General features: G+C 42.5%; 2 protein-coding genes across 2 annotated transcripts; both read left to right on the top strand.

Annotated features, from left to right (window-relative positions):
* The first annotated feature begins 1,997 nt into the window (after positions 1 to 1,997).
* On the top strand, positions 1,998 to 13,184 carry LOC134868745 (low-density lipoprotein receptor-related protein 1B-like). The gene is made up of 25 exons (XM_063890048.1): positions 1,998 to 2,056; positions 2,731 to 2,853; positions 3,133 to 3,381; positions 3,709 to 3,822; positions 3,929 to 4,048; positions 4,267 to 4,392; positions 4,937 to 5,140; positions 5,552 to 5,720; positions 5,972 to 6,140; positions 6,762 to 6,984; positions 7,326 to 7,445; positions 7,591 to 7,809; positions 8,150 to 8,458; positions 8,794 to 9,012; positions 9,223 to 9,369; positions 9,469 to 9,717; positions 9,827 to 9,997; positions 10,105 to 10,353; positions 10,470 to 10,697; positions 10,792 to 11,040; positions 11,152 to 11,349; positions 11,438 to 11,686; positions 11,887 to 12,105; positions 12,212 to 12,460; positions 12,895 to 13,184. The coding sequence occupies exons 1-25, from the start codon at positions 1,999 to 2,001 to the stop codon at positions 13,182 to 13,184; spliced, it is 4,920 nt and encodes a 1,639-aa protein (XP_063746118.1). The 5' UTR covers position 1,998.
* LOC134868149 (very low-density lipoprotein receptor-like) lies at positions 12,922 to 24,002 on the top strand. Its single transcript, XM_063889057.1, has 24 exons — positions 12,922 to 13,161; positions 13,363 to 13,572; positions 13,776 to 13,955; positions 14,102 to 14,224; positions 14,584 to 14,751; positions 15,192 to 15,407; positions 15,509 to 15,738; positions 15,819 to 15,948; positions 16,035 to 16,228; positions 16,308 to 16,494; positions 16,799 to 17,011; positions 17,105 to 17,288; positions 17,401 to 17,602; positions 17,712 to 17,876; positions 18,002 to 18,232; positions 18,416 to 18,643; positions 18,758 to 18,892; positions 19,128 to 19,332; positions 19,406 to 19,531; positions 19,967 to 20,074; positions 22,287 to 22,514; positions 22,599 to 22,899; positions 23,114 to 23,222; positions 23,868 to 24,002. The coding sequence occupies exons 2-24, from the start codon at positions 13,389 to 13,391 to the stop codon at positions 23,931 to 23,933; spliced, it is 4,113 nt and encodes a 1,370-aa protein (XP_063745127.1). The 5' UTR covers positions 12,922 to 13,161; positions 13,363 to 13,388; the 3' UTR covers positions 23,934 to 24,002.
* The last annotated feature ends 1,939 nt before the right edge of the window (positions 24,003 to 25,941 follow it).

The raw sequence follows: 25,941 nt of genomic DNA, 5'->3' as shown, positions 1-25,941 counted from the left end.
CAATTTACATCAATATTTTACACTACATTAATGAAGAGTTTCTTTTCATTTGGTATATAATTGTATTGGATAATGACTTTAAATAATGTTTAATAATTATAAACATTAACCAGAAATATCCGGAGATAAAAGTGAAATATGTTCCCTCGTCAATTTTGTAGAAATCTTCCCCACCGTTATAATGGTTTTATTGAATTTATTTAATGTTTATTTGTTGTATTTATTTTAAGCTTAAGGTTAAAATGTTATACCTAAAGAACTATGAAAGTTCTTTAGATACACGAGTAAAAGAGTGTGTGAATATTCAAATATGATACATATACAAATGAAAGATTAATGAAAAATAAGCGAAATATCGTGATATTTGTGACTGTTTCTCCTACAAATACATTTTGTATGTAAAATGTAAACAATTGTGTTTTTATGCACATATTTTCAGGTGAGGTGTAATAATCCACAATGTTGGACAACTTCAAAAAAAGATGTCATACAGCAACTTTCAGGTCTATAATCTGCCATGATAAATGACAGCAGCATCTTGAAAGGAACATTAATGTGTCGGACTTGGCAGATAATCGTTGCCCATTCATAAGTCAAACTGCACACTTGAGCTCAAAGGAAAGCAAAACGTGTTGATAACAAACTACAAAGCTTTGATGAGCATATGAAGCGTGAAAAGAACCAAATAAATGCCATTAGTGTTGAGTATTGCCGCTTGAAGTTCTTAATTGACACGACATGAAACAAACTTTTGTTTTAAACCATTTAGTTAGTAGTTAGGGTAACTAATATTTCAATTGTTATGCTTCAAATACTTCTAATTCACTATATTTCTTTGACAATGTCATTCCTTTTTAGATTATATACATGCATACATTATTATAATATTAGGGTTCTCATCAGAATAAAAAATAGTCGAATTGGCCCAATAATTACTGCAGCAAATAAATTAGACAAATGGACTTTTACTGACATTATAGGCTACTTTGATTTGTCCTTATATAAAGTGTTGAATTAACTTGTACTCTGCGTGTTGATTGCTATTTTGTTAAGTAGACTGTGTTATTAGGTTGAATCTATAACAGCTGTTATGAGTAAGATCATTTTAAAGTTTTGATTGTGTTCATATATTATAAGGACCTCATCATCACGCGTAATTATGAATGTCTCAGGTAACACCCGTCCAGCAATCGGGTCCTTATTGGAAATCCCCTTTTTTAGTTTAACTTATGGACACAGTTTTAAAAGAAAAAGTAACAATACACGAATCGTTTGAATTCAATCGTTCTGTGCGTAAAGGGCAAAATCTATCCCAAATTCCCACGGCTTTATCACATCACAGAGATTACTTAAAGAGGGTATAACACCAGTAGCAATGTAGTGCCTTCAAAAATGAATATGTAGGTGACTTGTAAGAATCAAACAGCTTCAATTAAAAAGCTGCTTCAAGACTTCACAGCCGGATTAAAGGGATACTGACGTCACTCTATCTGATCGTTGCCCATTCATTGGTCAAACGGAACACCTGACATCTTAAGGGGACTCAATTTATGCCAAATGCACAGCTTTGATTCTTGACAACAGGCAGCACATGAACAGCTTGCTGTCTTTCAAATGAAACCACATCAAACTGATTTACCTGCTGAATGATCTAAACCATAACCGTCAAAATCTTAATTACTACATTTGTGTGTGTAGAAAATTCCTTAAAAGTTACCGCATGTGGTTTTAATGGAATGACCTAAACAACATTGATTAATTTACTTCTTGTTAGGAAGAGCACAAAATGGTCGATAAATGACCAAACATAAATATTCAAAACCGGGTCAATCAATGACTTAATTATGTGTGTTTTGTGGTTATTGTTGTATAGCCTACAACAGATTGTATGTGTGTTTACGGAAGTGAACATTGCACGCGCACCAGCAGCAGGTGAAGCTGATTAAAGCACTTCCTCTCACGTGAGGCTGTTTCTCCCGACGAGCCGCGCGGGCCAATATGGACTTTCGCCAGTTAAGTAGCTCGATTTTCCTGGCAATTCTGAGCATTTCCCAAGGTAAAAAAACCCCATTATATTCGTTTTTTAAAGGAATTTATATTACTTATATTAAGCGAGTTTGTTGGCCTACTTGTCATTTCACACTCAAGCACGTTTCCACATTTCCTTAATTTTCATTGTAAACACGAACAAGGCAATATGGCTTCAGTCCTGCTCCCCATGGGTTCAGAGATAACATATGTTTTGGAATGTTATTGCAAGTTACTCGGTTTTTGTGCATGCGTTTTTATAAAACAGTTTTTCCTCTGTTTCTTTTCCTTTTTTGTGTAACGTTTGTGTAAAAACTATTTGAGGTGGTAAAAATAGGCAGTTAAATTTCGGATTTGGCTAAAAAATATACCCATGCTGTTTTAGCTTACTTTCCTTCAACATCACTTTTCATATGTGAAAGTAGGTATTATACTTGTCCTTCTGTTTGCTCTTTTGAAGCCTTGGCTGACCTTTTGTGACCTCGGTTTATCCAAGGTTTATTTTAGGATTGTTTTTCAGTGGCTTGTCTTGTCCACCATTAACTCATGATAAAAGCAATTCACCAATAATTGACAGGTTAAATTTAGCTCAAAAACGGTGTCTAATTTTAGATGCTTTGCACAATTCATCCAGTGCTTGACTTTGGCTACTCCACTGAAAGCCAGACATATTTCCTAAGCCTACTTCTTGAATGTTTATAGGACAAATTGTGGGATGCAAACCAGGCCAGTGGCAGTGTGACGATGGAGACTGTATCCCGGATATCTGGCGATGTGATGGAAGTGGAGACTGTCTGGATGGATCTGATGAAATGAATTGCAACGGTAGATATACTACCGGTATCCTTATTCCTGCAAAAAACTGTTCTTTGCAATAATACATTCTTCAAATTGGATGATTGCTTTATTCTAGCTCTTCATAGTTTTCCTAAGAGTCTGAAATGGTAAACTCAATATTCTATCACCACAATGGGCAACATGGGAGTGGTGTTTCAGTCAGAACAATATAAATCTACATCAAACAGATGAAATAATATGGAAGGTTTATACCTAAAGATACAAAGTTGGTAGGTCTGAAAAATAAAATATTTCCTCCCCCTCCAGCACTTCCTGGCTCTCCTGAATGTCCTCTGGGTCAGTTTCCTTGTGTTGACTCCGTCGGCTGCGTTGACGCTTCAGCCCGCTGTGACGGTAAAAAGCAGTGCCCCACCGGCTCTGATGAGGAGAACTGTGCAGCTACACAGGGCTGCTTGGAATCTGACTGGATCTGTCGAAACAACATCTGTATCCCCAAAGAGCTGCGCTGCAATGGACTGAATGACTGCCAGGACAATTCTGATGAGGACGACTGTGGTGAGAAATATGGAGGATTTAATCTCAACATGCATCCAGATTGATTGCATACTTTCCCATCAGACTGTGGGAAAGTAGGGCAGAATGGAGTCCGTGCACCCAAACATTGAACAGTTTTGATAAGTGATGACTCCAATATCAGTAAAATTAATTGACTCAACATTGTCAAAGAGGGCAGATTGAACACATGGATATTGTGTGTGAAAAGCATGTGTTAATAGTATCAAAGTCCTGTCAATAAATGTCAAACACATCTAGATGGCCCCCAACCCGGGGTAGGAATGAGAAAGAGTTCATTGTGTAAGTATTGATGATGTTCCCTAACAGGACTGTGTGTTGAGGATGGCATACGGTGTCCTGATGGCATGTGTCTGAGTCCTGAAAAGCATTGTGATGGGACGCTTCACTGCTCGGACGGAAGTGATGAACCCATAACATGCGGTAGGTTTGGGACAAATTAACCTGATGTTATACAATGATGGCAAATGCCTCTTTCTGACATGCTCCTGGTGCATAGCTTTCTGTAATGCTGAGCCTCCTCCTGCAGGTCGTATTTGCTCTATGAACAACGGCGGCTGCAGCCACGTGTGTGTTGATGAGCCGTGGGGAACTCTGTGTACCTGTCCCACTGGATATAAGCTCTCTTCCAATGGCGCAGTCTGTGAAGGTGTGTGTGTGTGGATTTAAATAAACAAGAGCAAATTGAAGAAGTAATAGATGTAGCAGCCTGCCTTTTGCTTTTTGCTTTTTTTTAAGCTTACTGAAGAGAAAAACAAATACTGAGTTTTAAGAAATGTCTTTTTGCGACTTTGTAATCATCTGTTGCTGGATATTTTATTATATAACTTGTGTATTTCACACTACAACACTCTTTTCTTTCCTCAGATTTGGATGAGTGTGCCCCTCCCTTTGCCTCCTGTATGCATCACTGCACTAACACCGTCGGCTCGTTCTATTGTCACTGCAGAGAAGGATTCAAACTATATGGAGGCACTGCATGTTTAGCTACAGGTAAGGAGGCAAAGCTTTTCCTTGTTTGGACACATCTAAAGATGCATACAATTGGCATACACACGCAGGACCCTTCATCCTTGGGTGCCAACTAAGCCTTCAGAGCCAGGGATAACACAAAGTTCAATACCGAGACATCAACCAGCAAGCACAAAGCTGCTAAGTACTAGCGAGCTAGTCATCAGCTTTATTGTATTATGTGATGAAACCTACTCTGGATTTAGTTTCATCCTCTGAAAAGATCAAACCCAAACAAGGAGTATCATGAACTGAACTTGGCTAAAAGATAATTGACGTACTAATAGGTCTCTTTGATGTCTCAGCAGTAACTTATGACAAAAGCTATGAAATGTTCAAAAGGATCAAACAGGTCTTCTGATGCAAGCCGTTGAGCTGGTTTTACAGGGATGTGTCCTCAAATGTTGTAAATAAAAGGATGATAAAAATCAGCATTTATGAAATACTTAGTAGTTGATGGATGTTTAACAGGAAGTGAAACCCCGATCCAAATATTTCCACCAACTGAATCTATACATTTTTCCAGGTAACGCTACCAGACTGCTGATTGTGCAGAGGAGCTCTATCGGGCTGTTAAATGTGAAGTCTCAGCTGTTTGAAGTTATTCACACTCCAGTGCCTGACCCAGTAGCCTTGACTTTCGACATTGCCCGAGGCTGGTACTACTGGGCCGACAACCGTGGCAGCATTTACAAAAGTAATGGACGACAGAGCTGGACAACCTTTACTGGTTAGTGTATCCAACATGTGGTTGCTCTTTTTCCGTGTGATTTAAAGAGGTATTATGGCAATAACAGCTGGTTTTGAGTTAAAATAGTGACATGTATTTATATATGTTATATGAAGTTACTGAGTCAAGAGAAATTAGTCATCTTAACTAGATAGACGTTTACCAAACTGGTAAGCTTGGCTTTAAAACACAATGTTAAAATGTTTGCACCTTTTTTTTTCTTTTGAAAATCTAATAGTTGAACTTGAAACAATGTGTGTCTTCACGACTTCGACAGATTCAACAATCTTTTTTTCCTCCTTGTTTTGGTCTGATTCTTTTCACTTTTAAATCTCGCTCCTTACTGCCGAAGCTAATAGTGACATTTCTAAACAAAAATCTGATACTGATTTCGAATGTATTCATTACCAGGTGAGCCTGGAATCACGGGTCTAGCTTGCGATTGGCTGAATGGAAACCTGTTCTGGTCCAATCAGAAGACAGAGTCGATCTACATGCAGTCAGCTGATGGGAGAAGTTTCACTACACTGCTGAGCAAACACAACAAACCATCAGAGTTGGTCCTCATACCTGTGGAGAGGCATGCTACTTTAATCATCTGTCTGCTACATTGGGATGAAACAGAATATTATTTGACATATTTTAATGTTATTCACTGATAACCCTGGTATCAGTGAACTGGTAAATGTGCTTTTATAAAGTATTCAACATGGATGAGGAGCAGTTGAATATAATCACAGCACACACAGGAAGCCATGTTAAATGAACCTAAAGAGATGATGATATACTCAGTGGGTGGTGCTTGTTTAAATTCTCTGCTCTGCCTCGCAGCCAGATGTTCTGGTTCAGTGCCGGCCCGGGAGACAGAGTGACAATAGAGAGGTCGTGGATGGACGGGTCGGATGGAAACACTCTGGCGGTGCTCACTGCTCAGGCAGCCCACAGCCTCACTGCAGATGTCGCTGCCCGGAGGCTGTACTGGATCAGCAACTTCAAGAAGGTGAGATTAGATGCACGTTATTGATCACAATTTTGTCATAATAACATGCACTGTAAAGGAAAGAAACAGATATACACTGTGGTAAAGTTTAAGTGCATTATAATGTTGTAGAGTTATGAAACGGAGCATGCAAAATAGCAGGAATCTAAAACTGAAAAAGCTGAATATAATTCATTGTACATTTAAAACTTTCCATAATATCTGTATTCCACTGTTTACAGACTCTACTGTATATATTTATATTTTGATTCTATGGGCAGACAAAACAAGTCCATCGTTTGGATTAGTTGAGGAATCGTGTCTCAGAAGTAAAACTGCACCGTCAATTGATTTATAACAAGTTAACACATTTGAATAGATTTTAAATCTATAGAAATGTTGAATTTTAAATAAATTCTTAGGTTGGATGACATAACTTAAAAAATAAAATGTTAATCAAACTCTCACGGTAATGAATGATTAGAATTAATGATGGAGAAATAGTTATACTTGTCATGATGAGAAGAGAGTACAATACCATTCCTTTTTAAAACAAAGTTTAGTCGTCACTACAGAATCATTTTGTAAACCATGTGTTGTTTATGCTTAATGTGCAGTGAACAATGACCTGCTTTCTTTCAGTCCATAGAGACGGTGAAGATCGATGGGACCGGGCGCTTCTCCATCACAGGCCTGTTCAGCAGGAGGCCGGCTCTGGGCCTCGCTGTGTTTGAGAGCTCGTTCTACTGGGTCGATGACAGAGGACTGTGGCAGGTCCCACAGGACCTGCCAAACCAGAAGCAATTCCTTTTGAAAGCCGCACTGCCGACACTGGCCGTCCACCATGAGCTGCAGCAGCCTCGAGGTACTTATGGAAACAGGATATTTAATCCTAATGCAATATGCTTTTTAATTGAGTATTTCTGTCTGTCATCACTTTTGAGTTCATGTGATTCTTAGGCACCATGTTACACTCCTTTTTGATTCAAAACAAACAATACAGTTGTTATATGTGTATGTTATATATGTGTTTGTGGATTGATTTATATTTGATCGGTTTAAAATGAAGTCTATAACATAAACAGCAGATGATTCATTGTTATACAAAACAATGTAACTCCATCTTTGCGTCACCATAGTTGTTTCTCCCTCACCTGATTATAGTACTTGCATTTCAAAATGTCCTGTGTTTTTAAAATCATTCAGGTTCTTCTGCATGTGCAAAGATTCCATGTCAGCTCTGCCAGCTGACTAAAAGAAACCCTGTGGGATTCACCTGCGCTTGTCCCAATGCCAAAATGCTGATGCCTGATGGGACATGTCAATGTAGGTTTCCCAAATCTTTACTTTGCATCTCTGCCTATTTTGGTTGAAGACTTGTAAAACATGTTTTATCACACCCACTTTCTCTTGTCCTTCTCTATTTGGTAAGCACAAGGGGAACTTTAAAATCTTTCTTTTTCTGCCACAGACCCAAGGTTTGTTTATGCCACCAACACCAACATCAACCTGCTGGAGATCAGAAGGAGAGATTACGATCAAACCCAGCTGTTAAGCACGGGCGACGGGATCCTGTCCTTTGACCTGGACTGGTACAGAGACTGGATCTATTGGTCCAACCAAACTGGCCATATCAAACGCACCAGTCTAACCCAGGTCAAGACTGAGGTGGTCCCAACACCTCTGCCAGGTAATGCTTCGAGTTTCTCATTGTTCATGCAGACCAGGTTTGTAATGTTATCATTGTGAAACTAAAAGATTGTTATTCTGTCAATCGCAAACAAATGAATAGCATTTATGCATTTAGATAAAGCATTATAAGTCCTCTAGCAGTCATAAACACCACACATTTCCTTGTTGCACTCGATCTGTAGTTAAAATGACTCATGGATTTATTAATTGATTACATATTCTTAATGAAAATAGGTCTTATTTTAAATGATACTTGGTAGTGAATTAAAATATTTGCCAGTAACAATTGGCTAAGCTTTCTGTACACTTTCCATTGACTCTCTTATTTTTTTCTTTAGTTTGTTTGATAAAAATAGACCAGAGGAGAGGGAACCTCTTTTGGGTATCATGTGATCAAAACAGCATCGGCACCACCACAGCCGACAGCCAGTACACGCAGCAGCTGTACCGCACTTCCAAGAAGATCACAGACCTGTATCTGGACTGGCTGAGGGGGGGCATCATCTGGCTGGAGGAAGACCGAATCCTCACCATGAGTATGACGGGAGGAAGAGCCAAAGAGCTGCTGCAGCTGGCAGACGAAGTCCAGGGGAACATCGCCTTCGACCTCAGGGCTAACAGTCTGCTCTGGAACTCAAAAAGGGCAGGTCTGTCTGCTACTGATGGAGATCAGAGTTTGAAAATGTGTCAACACTTAAAGCTTGAGCAAACAATCGTGTGTAAGAAGTGCACATCATAAAACAAGATATATTGGTAATCTTTGAAGAGAGTAATGTTAATTGTCCAATAATTCTACATCTTCTACTGCGCAGAACTGATGTTTCGTAATCATCATCATTAATTAATCATGATTCTTATAATTTTGAATTAAAAAAGTACATGTGGTTGGATTTGGGGTGATGCTGCAACAATAAGAGATTCAGTGTGTTCAGAGTCTTTCTTTCAGTTGCAAATCAGTTTTGGTTTTGATCTTTTTTTACAGGTTTGACCACGATGAGTTTGCTGCAGGACAAAAGCCACAAAGCTGGCAGGAGATGGAACATTTCAGGCTCAGTCACATCTGCCTTTGAGCCCTTCCTGCTGTCCCATTCCGATAATGTCTTGACTCTGTGGGACCGGCGTGACGGGAGCGCCATCCAGGACGTGCCTGTGAGAGGGCGTGTGTTCAATGTCATCCTGGCTTTCAAGGACGTCCACACAGGTCAGAACAAGCTGAGGGTTTTAAGGAGAAACTTTTCTTTTGCATTTATCTGAATTTCGTTTCGATTTGAGAGATTGGTTTACTGTTTGTTTTTTAACTTGCAGTGCCTCACATTTCCACACGACCCGTTTACAGCAAGACGACATGTGTATGAAAGCCACACATTTTTACTCAAACATACCACTTTATTTTTCCTATTCCAATTATTAGTGCCCGATACTCCAGTGTGCACTGAACCCTCTATGCTGTGCCGACGCACATCAATCTGCCTCTCACAAGCCCAGCTGTGTGACGGGAAAAAGGACTGCCCTGATGGAGACGACGAGGATATTTGTGTAACCACATGTCCATCTAAAGGTAAAGTATCTACATCACTTTTTCTTGTTTGTTGAAAACGGCTATGTACCTATTTTGAATGTGCGACCTTGTCTTTTGTGCCTTTATTTCCAATCTTAGAAGATTTCAAGTGCAAGGACCGTAGGAGTTGTGTCCCCAGGAGTCTCGTGTGTGACGGTCGTTCTCATTGTCGTGATGGCTCAGATGAGGTCAACTGTCCGACCGTAGCTTCAGTTGGAGCTCGGTCAAACACTCTGAAGTGCCGCACGGGCTCAAAGTCGTGTCAAGATGGGACAGAGTGCGTTTTATACAGCCACGTGTGTGACGGGGAGAAGGACTGTCAGGATGGATCTGATGAACAGGGATGTGGTGAGTGTGCTAGGATGTGTTGGTAAAATCGCAGTTGGAATTACTGACACATTCTATTTGAGTTTTTATTATGAAATAACCCTTAATTTAATTTGATTGGATATTTTAGAACTACTCAAACTTCCTGCTCTGACCGCGCCGGCCTGCAGCAGCCCCACTGTGCTCTGTCCCAATTCTGCTGTTCAGCTCTGCATATCTCCGAGCCAGTTCTGCAACGGGCTCCAAGACTGTCCTGATGGCTTTGATGAAAAGAACTGTGTGAAAAGATGTCCCTCTAGAAGTAAGGAAATTGTTTTTATTCATTTCCCTGTTCTCCCATGTTTGTGCGACCGGTTTTAATTCTTAAAATGGATTTCCACATTGTCCTGAATTTGTTTTCTTACACAGATGACTTCCGCTGCAAGGACCGCCGGAGCTGTGTCTCCATGAGTTTGGTTTGTGACGGCAGATCAAACTGCAACGACGGCTCCGATGAGCTCAACTGTCCAAGCGCTGCTCCTCCTGCAGCTGGAGCAAACGCCCTGAAGTGTCGCATTGGCTCCAAACTGTGTGGAGACGGGACAGAGTGCGTCCTCTTCAGCCACGTCTGTGATGGAGAGAGAGACTGCAGGGACAAATCAGATGAATTAGGATGTGGTGAGTGTTCACTCAAAGCTTCAATGCATGCAGAAAAGTCCACTTTCTGACACTTTGCTGTTGGTTTGATATGAAACTTGTCAGTGCTCCAACCAACTCTTGGTGTGATCTTCCAGATGCTGTGAACACTGCCTCTACCAGACTTCCAGACAGTGGTCTCACAATTCCATCATCCACACCTGCAGTGAAATTTACTCAGCCCCCCAACAACCCTCCCTGCAGCAGCCCTTCAGCTCTGTGTCCAGGCTCTTCTCTATGCATCAGCCAAACACAGTTTTGTGATGGAAAGAAAGACTGCCCTGATGGGTCTGATGAGAACTGTGTGAGAAGATGCCCTTACAGGAGTACGTCTATATTTAAAGCCGAGTTTCTACCTAATGCGTCAATATGTGATTTGAAGTAATTCCCTTTTTGTGAAAACGTTTTTGTGTTTCACAGCTGACTTCCGCTGCAAGGACCGCCGGAGCTGCATCTCAAAGAGTCTGGTGTGTGACGGCCGCTCTCACTGCCAAGACGGCTCCGATGAACTCAAATGTGCAAGTGTAGCTCTGCCGGCACCTCGAGCGAACGTCCTGAAGTGCCGCATGGGCTCCCAGCTGTGTGTAGACGGGACGGAGTGTGTCCTCATCAGTCACGTCTGTGATGGAGAGAGAGACTGCCGGGACGGATCAGATGAAGTAGGATGTGGTGAGTGTTCATTAGAAGTTTTACAAAGGTAATACTGATAAGTGCTTTGTAGAGATGCACACTTCTGAAAACAATTTAACATCACAGGCTCTGCCTCTATCATTCTTGCAGAAAGTCTCGGCTCAAATGTATCTCCCGCACCCATCGTCGAGAGCTTTACTCAGCCCCCCACCAACCCCCCATGCAGCAGCCCTTCAGCTCTGTGTCCAGGCTCTTCTCTATGCATCAGCCAAACTCAGTTTTGTGATGGAAAGAAAGACTGCCCTGATGGGTCTGATGAGAACTGTGTGAGAAGATGCCCTTACAGGAGTAAGTCTATACATCATTAACTTTGAATCCTTAAAATTAAGTTTCCACCTTTTTACACTAACCTCATTATTTATTTTCCGCTTCACAGCTGACTTCCGCTGCAAGGACCGTAGGAGTTGCGTCTCAAAGAGTCTGGTGTGTGACGGGCGCTCTCACTGCCACGACGGCTCCGATGAACTCAACTGTGCAAGCGTAGCTCTGCCTGCAGCCGGAGCAAACGTGCTGAAGTGCCGCATTGGCTCACAGCTGTGTGGAGACGGGACAGAGTGTGTCCTCTTCAGTCACGTCTGTGATGGAGAGAAGGACTGCCAGGACGGATCAGATGAAGTAGAATGTGGTGAGTTTATTTGGAAGTGTTGCTTTCTAAAGAGAATATTTTTTAAAGTGCGTTATGAATGTGCACAGGCTCTCAGATTTTCTTCGTTCTTCAGGAATAGCAATAATGCCATTGGCTATAACTAACAGAAATCTTAAATCTCATGATTATATTAGAATATTTTTTTAAACGTAACCCTTCTTCAATTTTTAATACCGTAGAGGTTGCCCCTACAACTGCTACAGGAAAGGTCCGGCCGATTGACTCCCTTTCACCTGTCGCACCCTCCACTGAGCCTCCCACCAAGCCACCCTGCACCAGTTCTTCATTTCAGTGTCCAGGCTCTTCTTTATGCATCAACCCGACACAGATTTGTGATGGAAAGAAAGACTGCCCCGATGGGTCTGATGAGAACTGTGTGAAAAGATGTCCTTACAAAAGTAAGGATCAAGATTATGAACTGATTTTTCTCTGATCTCAACCCCACTTCAAAAAAGTTGATTTTTCTGGACATTGTTTAATCTATTTAAATATCTTTCCTCTCAGCGGATTTTCTCTGCAAGGACCGTCGCAGCTGCGTCTCAAGGCATCTGGTTTGTGACAGCAGATCTAACTGCAATGACGGCTCCGATGAGCTCAACTGTCCGACCGCTGCTCCTCCTGCAGCTGGAGTAAACTTCCTGAAGTGTCGCATCGGCTCCAAACTGTGTGGAGACGGGACAGAGTGTGTCCTCTTCAGCCACAACTGTGATGGAGAGAGAGACTGCCGGGACGGATCAGATGAAGTAGGATGTGGTGAGTGTTCACTACAAGGTTTACAAAAAGACTGAAGTGCTTTGTGGTGAAGCAGAAATTCTGGTTTTTTGTTTACAACATCACAGGCTCTGCCATTATCATTTTTGCAGAAAATTCCACTCAAATGAATCTCCCGCACCCCCCACCAACCCCCCATGCAGCAGCCCTTCAGCTCTGTGTCCAGGCTCTTCTCTATGCATCAGCCAAACACAGTTTTGTGATGGAAAGAAAGACTGCCCTGATGGGTCTGATGAGAACTGTGTGAGAAGATGCCCTTACAGGAGTAAGTCTATACATCATTAACTTTGAATCATTCATATTAAGTTTCCAGTATTTTTCATTGACCTCAATACTTATTTTGAAAATAAATAAAGTATTAAGTATACGGAACACTTTTACACAACTCAATGTGTTTATTATTTTCCTCTCCACAGCTGACTTCCTCTGCAAAGACCGTAGGATCTGCGTCTCGCAGAGTCTGGTGTGTGACGGCCGCTCTCACTGCCAAGATGGTTCTGATGAGGTCGACTGCCCGAACGTAGCCATATCTGTAGCACGAGCAAACTCCCTGAAGTGCCGCGTCGGCTCAAAGCCGTGTAATGACGGAAAAGAGTGTGTTTTGTACAGCCACGTGTGTGACGGAGAGAAGGACTGTCCGGATGGATCTGATGAGCAGGGATGCCAAGAAACATGCAAACAAGGTCGTTTCACTTTAAACTTTTGATGTTGTTTTGAAAAATGAGTGACACATTTGATTTATATGCATGTTCTTTCTGAACTGATACATGTACATATTTTTTGTTTAATTGCCGTACTGTAAAAGAGAATCCTGTACATTGTTTTGTAAATAAACACTTTGAAGGAAGTAATTTAGTCATTCCTTTTCTTTGTACTCACCCCAGATGAGTTTCAGTGCGCCCATGGGAAGATGTGCATCCCTGCAGCCGAGGTGTGTGATGGCAAGTCACAGTGTCAGGATCAGTCAGATGAGCTGGACTGCTGGATCAAAACCAGGAGCTGTGAGCACCGCTGCGGCAAGCGCTGTATCCCAAATACATTCCTGTGCGATGGAGAGAAGGACTGCCTGGATGGATCAGATGAGGCGGGCTGCGGTAAGTCTGCAGATTCCGTTATTCAAATAGGTGACCTAACCAGATTACAAGACATAGCAATGGAATTGATGACACCTCCATAAATTCAATATAACAACATTTTCAATTAATCTCCCTCTTAATTCAATCCGTTAGCTACCCCAAAGTCATGACTGAGTCTGCTACATCCTTTTGAGTATCACACTTACTTTTCTCCCCTCCAGATCCTGTTACTGCTGCATCAGCAGCTCCTGTTCTCACCTCCAGATCATCTTGCGTCGCTCCATCAGTTCTCTGTCCAGGTTCATCTCTGTGTGTCTCTCAAAACCAGTTGTGTGACGGACAAAAAGACTGCCCTGATGCATTTGATGAAAAGAACTGTATGAGCCAATGCAAAAATCCAGGTAAGTCCAGCAACAACAAAAGTTTACCTCTCAAACTAATGATGGCATGGACCCGCTGTGTGAGAGTGTCAAAGAAAACACTTCAGGGGTTTTAGTAGCTATCTTTAGCAAAACATCCACTGTTCTTCTTTCTTCCTGAACATCAGGTGACTTTTTATGCAGTGACCGAAGGATGTGCCTCCCTAAGTCAGAAGTGTGTGACGGCCGTGCCCACTGCCCCGACGGCTCGGATGAGAAGCGGTGTCAATCAGAAGATCCTGTTTCTCCCTGTAATCCAAAGTCATTGATCCCAGTCACAGCAGTTAGAGTGGTTGTTAGGCAAAACCCATTACAATTGTCTTTGTTTAATACGTGTAAAACGTACAGTAGCACCATCGAAGATTCCCCATGACACAAACTTTTGGCACCAAATAACCTAGCAGCAACCTTCCCACACTTTCAACAACTTAACAACCATCATAGCTACCACTTAGCAACGCACCACTTACCATTTAAGTTGCACATCTATTCTTGTACTCATTCTTGTACTCTTCATTTTTTAATTCCTAACTTCACTTTTTCTTTGCCCAGTGATATGAACTGTGTGTCTTCAGAACTTATTAAATGCATATTATTTTTCCCTGCCTAGCTTCCAACAGTGCGCTCGGTGCCAAATCCGCCCCATTGAAGTGCCGCACAGGTTTCAAGCTGTGTAAAGACGGCATGGATTGTGTTATGTTCAGCCATTTGTGTGATGGAGAGAGGGACTGCAAGGATGGATCAGATGAAGAGGGATGTGCTGCCAAGTGCAAAAAAGGTTTGTTGTGTGTATCATGCCGGTGAAAATCGGCTTAAAGCAATGACACAACCTGCTTCTTTGAGACCCTTATTGTGTCCATGATTGTGTCATATAGGACTATAGATGCAAATGATCTGAAACTCATAATATGCAACAAATGATGATGATCAGTTTAAAACATTGATGTTTTAAACTGAACATCATCAACTTTTTAAATGAAATCAAATATGGTCGAGCATCAACATACATTTTAAAGCTAGTTATTTTCTGTGATAATTGATGAATCACGTGTTTTTTACTAATGAAAATTGTTTTTATGGATTGTAAATTGAGTGTCTATTTAGTACATGGCTATATTTACCATGTTCCAGGAAACTACCAGTTGTTGGAACAATGTATGAACTGGATACTTAGTGTTTCAATCAGTCGATCATGGGAATCTCTTCCCTCTTCCTCAGATGAGTTCCGCTGTGCTCACGGGAATAGATGCATCCCACCTGAGAAAGTGTGTGACGGGGAGTACGACTGTCAAGACCGATCCGATGAAATGGACTGTTCGACTCAGACCGAGGGCTGCCATCATCGCTGTGATAACAACACTCGCTGTGTCCCGGACACCTTCCTGTGTGACGGAGAGCGAGACTGCACTGATGGGTCGGATGAAGAGAAGTGTGGTAGGTCACACGTCCATATATAGAAACTCACTCCGATAAATATTTGTGAGCTGTATATAAACATCACAATAAAATACACATTTGCTTTATCTTCTTCCCAGGGACCGTGTCCTGTGCCATCGAGCAGTACCGCTGTCTCAGTGGTCAGTGTGTGTCCGAGGCCCTGAGGTGTGATGGATATGCGGACTGCAGTGATCGTTCTGATGAGGCGCATTGCACGAGACCCCCCCGCTGCCTCACACAGCTGCAATGCCCGAACAGCCACGAGTGCTTGCAAAAAGAGTGGATCTGTGATGGTGAAGACGACTGCAACGATGGCTCAGACGAGAAGGTGAGGAACGGGAGCATGAGGATATTTTTCGAGTGTTTGGAATCAGTGGTTAAAACTTTGGTCTCGTCATTTGTTTCCAGAACTGCGTGTTGTCGCCAGCAAAGTGCAGGGAGTACCAGTGGCAGTGTGGAGACAGCAGTCAATGCATCCCTCTGTCATGGAGGTGTGACGGGTCGAAAGACTGCCACAACGACATGGACGAGGACAATTGTGATCATGTTATCCCCATTAAAGAAATGTATTTTACTGATTTTAGAGGAACTCTGACAAACAATATATCTTTCTGCCTTTCACAGGCAGCCAGAGAATTTGCCCCTCTCACCTTTACCAGTGTGGCAGCGGTGAGTGTGTGGACCCCAGCCTGGTGTGTAACGGCTTTACCAACTGTGCCGACCGTTCAGACGAGGGCGCGGGATGCTCTCAACACAACTGCTCCAGCCCGTCAGCTCCGCGCTGTGAGGATCACTGTGTCAGCACCCCAAACGGACCGGTTAGTACAAACATATGTATCTGAAACAGAATGAATAGTGCACCGATCTCATGGTCTTATCCCCCCTCGTTTTTTGCAGAGGTGTTTCTGTGCTGCTGGTTTCAGACTACAGTCCAATGCTGTGTCCTGTGTGGAGATTAACGAGTGCAATACTGTGCCGCGGGTCGTGTGCAAACACACCTGCCTGAACACCCAGGGGTCCTACATCTGTAGCTGCCTCCCTGGCTTCTACCTGGAGCCGGACAACAAAAGCTGCAAGACCAGAGGTACTGTAGTACCGTCTCGTATGTGAACGCAATGCTTTTTAGAAGCTGACTCAAACATTGGAGGTCTGAGAAAACGGATTTAAAACTCCTTTGATACAATATTGAAAGTATAACTAATAATCAAACCCTTAACATTCCTCATGATATGCAGTCGAAATCAAGCAATGTAATTCTACAATCCTAAAATGAACTGAAATTAAATGGCTGGGGGAAATGTTTTGTTTTTTTATAAAATGATCTTTGCTTTGAAATGTTTGTGCTTTCTTTAAACGATGCTACTCACCTGTCATGTTTGCATCTCTAGACGAGCCTTTGCTTCTGGCCTCGGTGCAGTCCGAACTCTTACTGCAGGGAGTCCACAGCAGCACCTTGCGTCTTCTGTCCTCGGCCAACCGGCCCGTCTTCTCTCTGGATTATCACTGGGCTCAACAGAGAGTTTACTGGCTGAGCCCCGACTACCAGAGCATCCGCTGGTCTGACATGAAAGAATCGAAAAGGAAAGGGACACTCATCAAAGGTACGGCTGAACATATGAAATAAAACTAATGGAATGAATAAAAGTGCTTGATTTAAGGCACCCAGCAACATTATTGCTTCAATCTTGCTATAGGAGTAAAGTCTGATTCCATCGCTGTGGACTGGATTGGTAAGAACATCTACTGGGTGGATGGACTGGTGGGACAGATTCTGGCTGTGAAGCTCAGCGATACCACGGTAACATCTAAGGACTACACGGTGGTGCTGGGAGAAGATCTGGAGCAGCCCAGCTCACTAGTCCTGCTTCCACACAGAGGGTAAGCTGCACAACCTACTTTAAAAAAAATGTGTGGAGAGACTCCTCAACAAAAATAATTTGAACCCCCAAATTTGAATCCCATATCTTTCATCTTTGCATACTTTTTTCAGGATGATGCTTTGGTCTGAGATCGGCAGCAGCCCTCAGATCGAGCGCTCCGGGATGGACGGATCGAAGAGGAAGGTGGTGGTGAGTCGAGGCCTCAGCTGGCCAATCAGTCTGGCCTATGACCTCCTGAACAACAGGGTGTACTGGGCAGACGAGAAGCTGCGCTGCATCGGCTCTGCGTCTCTGGATGGAGAAAATGTCAAGGTGAACACCCTCAGAAATGGAAGACACACTTTATTGGCTGCAAAGATTATTCATCGTGGAATGTTTTTCATGATCGCAAATGATGATGGCGGTACTCTTCTTTCACTAGATCCTCCAGTTGGACGAAACACCAAGTCCTTTCTCAGTGGCCGTCTTCAATGACCGAGTCTTCTGGTCCGACACTAAAAGAAGAACCATCCGCTCAGCTGATAAGAACACCGGCAAAGATCAAAAGGTTCTCCTGAAGAGACCAGGGCAACCATTTGGGCTCAAAGTGAGTCTTCAACTTGTAATGCTGTGTTTATTAGTGTACTTATTTAAACATGTTTTTATTTTATGATGTCTGTTTTTAGAAGTTGCCACCTATTCACCTATTGCTTATTATAACTCTCTCCCCAGCTGATGCATGCCCTTTCCCAGCCGGCCATATCCAGTCCTTGTGAGCAGCTTCAGTGCTCCCACCTCTGCCTGCTGGCCCCGGCCACAAAAGCCCGGCCCGGAGCACTGGGCTCCGCTACAGCAGTGTGCCGATGCCCAAAGGGGCTGCTGCTTTCCCAGGACAAGAGGGTCTGCGCTCTGCCTGTGGATTCAACCTTCATCATGCTTCTGTCTCGCACCACGGTCTACCAGGTGGGTGGCCTCATTGTGAGGCAAAGATCAGACAACTTGAAGGCCTTTTATTCCTTCCTACTTCTGGGATTTGCATTTTAAAGAGTTTTCCCATTCGGGAATACTGCACATCAATTCCTGTTTTTGTTGTCCTGCGCACACTTTTTTTGTTTCCCGTTTTTCTCAACCTCCCCTCACTTGCAGGTGCACTTGACTTCCATGCGTCGTGAGGGGGTTGGTCTGAAAAAGATGCCAAACGGCAGAGTTTTAGCCCTGCCCGGGGTAACTGAGGCCTTGGTACTGGACGTGTCCATCCAGGAGCTTTCTGTGTTTGTGGCTGATGCAGGACAGGGATCTGTGGATGTGCTGAAACTGAGCGGCTCCACGTCAAGACAGGGACTGATTCCTACAGGACAAATCCTAAAGCTCGGGGTAGGCATAAACAGCTGTTCAAAGGGAATAACAACTCCTACTTATTTATTTAATTTCAAGTCAGGTTGTCACTCCCCTGTGAAATGTATTCTGAAAACTTCTCGCCCACACAAGGACGATGCGGTCACAGCTCTGGCAGTGGACTGGGTGACCTCTAACCTCTACTGGAGCAGCATCGCCAGGTCTGATCTTCATGTGACCTCCCGGAAAAACGCTTACACCACCTCGCTGCTGCAGGGATCACTGAAGGTGACATAGGCTCACCTTTACCGCTCATACATCATCTCTTTTTGACTTACAGCACTGGTATCACATTTTGAGCAATCCTATCAACTGTGAGTCCCCTCTTCAGTGTTTTCTTCACTGTTTAAAAGTCCTCTCACATGTCTTTGAGCTGCTTTCCTTGCTTGCCCTGAGACACTTGTGTTTTTGCAATTACTTTTATCTCCTGCTAAACTAAGCCTGGGTTTTGTTCATTCCGCAGGGCACCACATCCATCGCCCTGCACCCACCCTCGGGACGAGTTTGCTACACAGCATTAGTGGGGGCAGGTGGGACGAGCCAGGCGGAGGTGTACTGCGCCTGGATGGACGGCCGTAACAAAGCAGTGCTGTGGAGGAAGTCGAGCATCCCCACCTCGCTGGTCTTCTCCCACCAAGATCCCAACGTGATCTACTGGGCTGACACAGGTGAGTTTAAAGAAACCTGACATATTTGATGACATGTGTATATTATGTTACCTTAACAACTCTTTCTGTTCAGGGGAAGGTGTAATCAGCTCTATAGGAGTGGATGGAACAGGATACAAACAGTACAAGACCGGGCCTGGTCTGCTCATCTCCTTCACGTATGCTGAGAACATCCTCCTCTGGGTCAGCCTGGACAAAGGTAAGGAGGCACAGTAAGAGCAGGGAAAGTAACAGAGTTTTTAAAACATCCTAAGGCTCAAGCTCCCATAGGTGGAAGTTGTAGGGCTCTAATTACATGTTCAGTCCTGCTTGTAGAATTGAATTCCCATGAACATTTTAGCTTTCACCTGCAATTCATCTGTCTTCATCCCCTTCAGGGAGCCGACTAATGTAAAAATAAATAATTTACCCAACCTCTTCTCAGTAATTTGTACCGCTCTACATCATTAAACATCCACTTACCAGCATCATCTCCTCGATCAGATCTGTTCCTTTCAAATCTTTATCATCAGAACACGCATTTCCTCACTACCCACTCTATCAGTAGCATCTTTCTTAGAAAGGAAACATTGTAAGTGGTTTATATGCCTAATCCCATTTTAGCTCATTTTTTTGTCTTTGTTTCAAACTGTAGATGTTACCAAAGTGTGGTTCAGTGACGGCCTCCAGCCAAACCAAATGTGGTTTGAGACAAAGACCAGTTTGGTGGAAGTGAAAGCTTACAGCAACAACAGTCAGACAGGTAAGTGTTGTTCTAGAGGTGACACCATTGGATTGACTCTCCACTGGCCACTAGAGGGCAGGTGGAGAATGTCAAGCTGTAGACAATTCCAGAGCAGACTGGGAATGCATATAGTTGGAACAGGGAGACGGTGCCGGCGTCATGAGACAAAAAGACCCAGAATTAAAAGTGTTCAAAATTAAAAGACACTCTTCCAAAACACACAGTCCAAAGGACAAACACCTAAAAATAAAAAAAACAGTTTTGCATTTAATTTGCAGTGTCTTACTTGTGACAGGAGACTAGTACAACTGCTAAAATGTAATACTGTATATAAGTAAAGGAAAATACTTTGCATACTTGGATGGTACTACAGCCCATCTTGGAGCTGTAAACAGACCCAAATGCTAAAAATAAACACCATCTGCTCCGAGCACATAAGAATCCTGATTAAGAGAATATTTTTAAAGCTTCTCTGAAGAAAATGTCCCAGTATTTAAGAAAGAAGGTTGCGCACCAATTTCACAGCGGGAAACTATGAAACAGGCTCGGCAACACTGAAATTCTATTCACATAATACAATGATGCTTCCAAAGACTGTAATTCTAAGAAACAGGCCTGCGGTACACTGATTTGAATAAAAAGCAAGCATGCCGAATCAGTTTAAAGTCATAGATCAGGAATTACTTGATCTGTAGACTTCTGTTTTGACGTCAGCCCTGTTCTGAATGCTGCACGCAGAGAAAGTGTGATATCGGAGACTCCGGGAGAATGAAAAGATTCACTTAGGCTCAGTTTGAGTTGAATGGTTGAATAGAGTGATGTGATACCTGCAGGGAGACGGAGCTGCAAGCTGTGGGAAAGCGACGATGAATCAATCTCAAAACACTCCCTCTCGCTTATCCTCCTGACCTGTCATTCCTGCAGTCCAAGCATATACAGTGGGGCAAAAAAGTATTTAGTCAGCCACCAATTGTGCAAGTTCTCCTATTTAAAAAGATGAGAGGCCTGTAATTTTCATCATAGGTATACCTCAACTATGAGAGACAAAATGAGAAAATAAATCCAGAAAATCACATTGTCTGATTTTTAATGAATTTACTTTCAAATTATTGTGGAAAATAAGTATTTGGTCAATAACAAAAGTTCATCTCAATACTTTGTTATATACCCTTTGTTGGCAATGACAGAGGTGAAATGTTTTCTGTAAGTCTTCACAAGGTTTTCACACACTGTTGCTGGTATTTTGGCCCATTCCTCCATGCAGATCTCCTCTAAAGCAGTGATGTTTTGGGGCTGTCGCTGGGCAACACAGACTTTCAACTCCCTCCAAAGATTTTCTATGGGGTTGAGATCTGGAGACTGGCTAGGCCACTCCAGGACCTTGAAATGCTTCTTACGAAGCCACTCCTTCGTTGCCCTGAAGGTGTGTTTGGGATCATTGTCATGCTGAAAGACCCAGCCACGCTTCATCTTCAGTGCCCTTGCTGATGGAAGGAGGTTTTCACTCAAAATCTCACGATACATGGCCCCATTCATTCTTTCCTTTACACGGATCAGTCGTCCTGGTCCCTTTGCAGAAAAACAACCCCAAAGCATGATGTTTCCACCCCCATGCTTCACAGTAGGTATGGTGTTCTTTGGATGCAACTCTGCATTCTTTCTCCTCCAAACACGACGAGTTGAGTTTTTACCAAAAGTTCTATTTTGGTTTCATCTGACCATATGACATTCTCCCAATCCTCTTCTGGATCATCCAAATGCCCTCTAGCAAACTTCAGACGGGCCTGGACATGTACTGGCTTAAGCAGGGGGACACGTCTGGAACTGCAGGATTTAAGTCCCTGGCGGCGTAGTGTGTTACTGATGGTAGCCTCTGTTACTTTGGTCCCAGCTCTCTGCAGGTCATTCACTAGGTCCCCCCGTGTGGTTCTGGGATTTTTGCTCAAGGAGCATATTTGCAGAGTATAGAACATTAGCGATGAACAGAAATGCGTCATATTTTTATTCCAAAATTAAACTTCAGGATGAGGAACCATAGTGGAAGTTAGAGGATCTTATAAAGTAAAGTAACTAATGAATGCTGTTGATTCTTTTGAGATTTGTACTGAAAACAAATTACTTCAAGAGTGCTTAATTGATTTGCCCCTGTTTTTAATTCATGTGTAAAGCTGTACATTTGATTGTCCTCCCAAATAAGGTCTACATTTTTTTTTTTACCTTCTTTTTCCAGGAACTAATAGCTGCTCCAAGGACAACGGCGGATGTGTCCATCTGTGCATGCCCTATCCCGGGGGCCACACGTGTAAATGCGGTCGGGGTTTCTACGGAGTTTCCTGTGGCCCGCTGCCCGCGTGCCCCCCCGGTGAAGAGTCCTGCTTCGACGGTAGCAAGTGCATTAGCAGGCACAAGTTCTGTGACGGACACGAGGACTGTCCTGACCAGTCTGATGAAGAGGACTGTGAGTCTAATCTACATCTGTAATAACCCAACAATTGATGCCATTATTTATTTAAATAATCCCCGATATTGATTTTCTCTTCAGGTCCAAACCCTGACTCTGCATCTCTCGGGAGGTCAACCAGCGACGGTCGCCCTCACCCCAAAGCCCAACAGAACTCTGTCCCCTCAATAAAGAAATCCTCTTCGTCCTGTGATCTCCAGCTGTGCAGTAGCCATGGCAGCTGCGTCACAGAGGGCAAAGGGAGCCACTGCCAGTGTGAGGACGGTTACAAGGGAGAGTCCTGTCAGGAGGCAGAAACTGGGAAAAGCCATGTGGGCGTGTTCCTGGGGGTGTTCTGCCTCCTAGGTGCACTGATGTCGGCTGGTTTCCTCTACAATAAAAGGTACTGACCAAGAGGACCAGTGTTTGTTTTTTCCACTGTGGCCATTAGCATTCAAAATGTGGACCAGCAGAGATGGTTGTCTATTTAAAGGACGGATTTATACTGGAGACACTTTGCAAAGAGGAGCCCTACACTGCTTCAGAATGGTTTAGTTTGGTGTCAGTCTGATCCAAGAAGAAACTAACATTTGGATTTTTAAATTGAATTTCAACAGGAGACGCGTGAGGAAGACCTGGGGGATGATCAGCCGCAGATCGGCAGAGAAGGAAACTCTGATGGCCAACATGGGTTTACCGTCTGAACTAGACGACTCCGACTGTGAGGTAAAACCTGAGGCCGCAGACTGGAAACTCATTTGGATAAAAAATAGACTCTTTTTACTTTAGGATTATGGACCATTGATATGGCTTACCTATATACTAAACCTGCCGGGGTTTTGTGACAGTTACCACCTCAATTAAGACCTGAAATGTCACCAAAACATCCAGCCAACAACATAAACCAATATTTTAATTTGATTGTTTTCAGACCTTCAACTTGATTTTGATTGTCAAGGTTCAGACTTAACCCTGGAAGTAGTAGACAAAATCTACTTCATTTAAATTCTTGAATTCTTCCTAATAGAGTAACTTTTCAGCAAATGAAGTATAAACAATAAGTTGATAACATAAAATTTGCTTTAACTTTCTAAATCACCCCAAAGCCTGCATGTTAATGATTTCAAAACGTGCAAAACTTATAATTATTGGGGCATTATAGATTATTTTCCTTTTATGATAAACAAGAAAGGGTTATCAGTATATCTTGAAACTAACGCTGATCACTATTTAGTTCTGCTTAACTTGGCATCGAAAAACTGGCAATAACACTCCGTGTCTTCTTATTGGTATTTAAATTGGGAACAATTCTAGAGAGTGAGATGCCTTTGAGGTGAAATTGTTAAGTGAAAATATTTTTCTTTTCCCCAGGACCTGGAGTCTCCGGTGGATTCGAAGAACCCCCCGCTCCCGATGAAGTCACTACAGCTCACATAGAAGTTCTGCCTCCTGAAATAAGGCATCCTGTAAACACCTGGTGCCATTCAAGACTCTTATAGTGCAATAAAAGTGAAAAAGATTTAACCAAAACTCTGGCTCTGCATGTTTTAAATCTATCCAACATGCACAATAACTTCTGATGGTTCTCCTTAGCAACTAAAACACACATGTTTAGCTTCTCCTTTAGCTCAGGTTTCATGAACACAGATTTGTTGTGTACATCCTCCTGCCTAAAGAAGTACTAGGGACAGCTTCCGTATTGCTCTTTTATCAAAAACACGCTTTCAGAATGTGGCTCAAAGTGTACAGAAAAGGTTGACAGTTCTTTACAGTACGATGTTCCATGTCAAAAGCAGGTCGGAACAGCTTCATCATAATGGTGTTTTGCTATCAATGCTCATGTGTTTTATTGTTTTCATAGTGTCTCTCGTGTTACCGCATTCATCACTGATCATCTTCCAGTATGTGTCTGCTGCCAAAATGTTGTCACAGCTTTACCTGTGAGCCGTTGCGTAATCTGATACCAGTTTCGACCAAATGCTTCCTCGTGATATTTTGTTTCCCTTTTTGTCAGCTGTTCAGTGTTCCAGAGAAACATATTTGGTATGAAACATCTTTTTGTTTTTGTACTTCCTCTCGTGTACCAGCCAAACCCTATCCGGAGGGGGTCAGAACATGTGTACAACTTCCACTGATACTGTGATTTAAAAGTGACAATGTTTTATTTTGATCAAAGTAAGAGTGTTAACTACAGATATTTATGCATCACGTCTGCAATAAGTAAGGAAAACTTTACTTTAATCCCTACTGTTTAGCATTTATAGATACGTCATCAGTGGAGCATTGACTCAGTCATTGTTATCTCATGAGGCGCTAGTGATATAACCAACATTCATCTAAATAATAATCTGTGAGATTAAAAGTTAAAGTTCTCATTATTAATAAACCCTTTTGACATATGGGCGTTCCCTGGTATAGTGAAAGTCAAATAGCATGATCTGGCTTGTGGCCTCCTCCCAGCTTTACGGAAGATTCAGTGGCCTGAACCACCTTTACACAACACTGCACTGAGCTTCTAAAAGAAACAAACATCCCAGGTTAAAACTGCTGAAGAACCTTAGTCAAATCTATTTTTCTTCAAAACCTGAACTCCCAAGCATGGATAAATATATTAATTGCAGAAATTAAAATAACTGGAGTATATGTTTGACAGTTCTAGCTCAGGGGACATGCATGTGCTTGGCAATAAAACCATGGGCTGCTGAGCAGAGTACACACAGCCATGTTTAAGTAACAAGACAATGCCCTGTATTCTTGCTGCTGACTGGCTTGTGTTTTGCATAAGGTGGCAATAGATCACTTACAACAATACAATGCATTAACACTAATCACAAAATATCAAAAGCTATGTTTAAAGATATATCCAATAGTTAAGGCTAGTGGTTCCAGGCTACATATTCCTTACCAAAAAAAGTATTGCTCTTTTACATAGAACTACAGAAATCCACTGTAAAGCATTTTCTCACAATTTTTGAACAACAGTCTTACTTGTTGCACAGACACGTGAGTCTTGTCAAGTCTTGTCTGCTTTTTTTTGTTCTAACTTGCCTTCTCCCCCTTCCCTCCCCCACTTAAATAGCAAACACAACTACTCTAATACAGTAAAAATTGTTCATATGTACAGAAAGAGTGAACGTGTGTTATTCAGCATCCTATTCCCAAGAAAAGTGACACATTCTGATCGTAAAATCAATGCCATTCTTCAAATTATTCAACATTTCTTGTAAATTGTTATTTTTCTCAGTCAAATTTGTTATGTCGTAGTTGTTTGGTGCCCTGCGTGTTTATTTTATGAGACACTGTATGTAAGGTGCCAAGCGAATTAAGTTTATTTTTCCCAGGGATGCCTGAGCATTGTGCGTTGAGTCAGCCATTACCTTAAGCATAAGATTAGATGGAACTCTTCTTGTGAAATAGATGGTGGGGAGATTTGGTGTGAGCAAGA

Source organism: Eleginops maclovinus, chromosome 8 (assembly GCF_036324505.1).
Source record: "Eleginops maclovinus isolate JMC-PN-2008 ecotype Puerto Natales chromosome 8, JC_Emac_rtc_rv5, whole genome shotgun sequence".
Lineage (NCBI taxonomy): Eukaryota > Metazoa > Chordata > Actinopteri > Perciformes > Eleginopidae > Eleginops > Eleginops maclovinus.
The sequence above is the reverse complement of the archived record's forward strand: the minus strand, read 5'-3'. Positions and strand labels throughout refer to the sequence as shown.

Coding starts and splice junctions, on each gene's coding strand:
- LOC134868149 (XM_063889057.1), top strand. CDS start 13,389: ATGTGCATCCCTGCAGCCGAGGTGTGTGATGGCAAGTCACAGTGTCAG. Junction 14,225..14,583: donor AGAAGATCCTGTTTCTCCCT/GTAATCCAAAGT, acceptor TTCCCTGCCTAG/CTTCCAACAGTGCGCTCGGT. Junction 22,900..23,113: donor GGTTTCCTCTACAATAAAAG/GTACTGACCAAG, acceptor GAATTTCAACAG/GAGACGCGTGAGGAAGACCT.
- LOC134868745 (XM_063890048.1), top strand. CDS start 1,999: ATGGACTTTCGCCAGTTAAGTAGCTCGATTTTCCTGGCAATTCTGAGC. Junction 9,370..9,468: donor AACCACATGTCCATCTAAAG/GTAAAGTATCTA, acceptor TTCCAATCTTAG/AAGATTTCAAGTGCAAGGAC. Junction 10,698..10,791: donor GAGAAGATGCCCTTACAGGA/GTACGTCTATAT, acceptor TGTGTTTCACAG/CTGACTTCCGCTGCAAGGAC.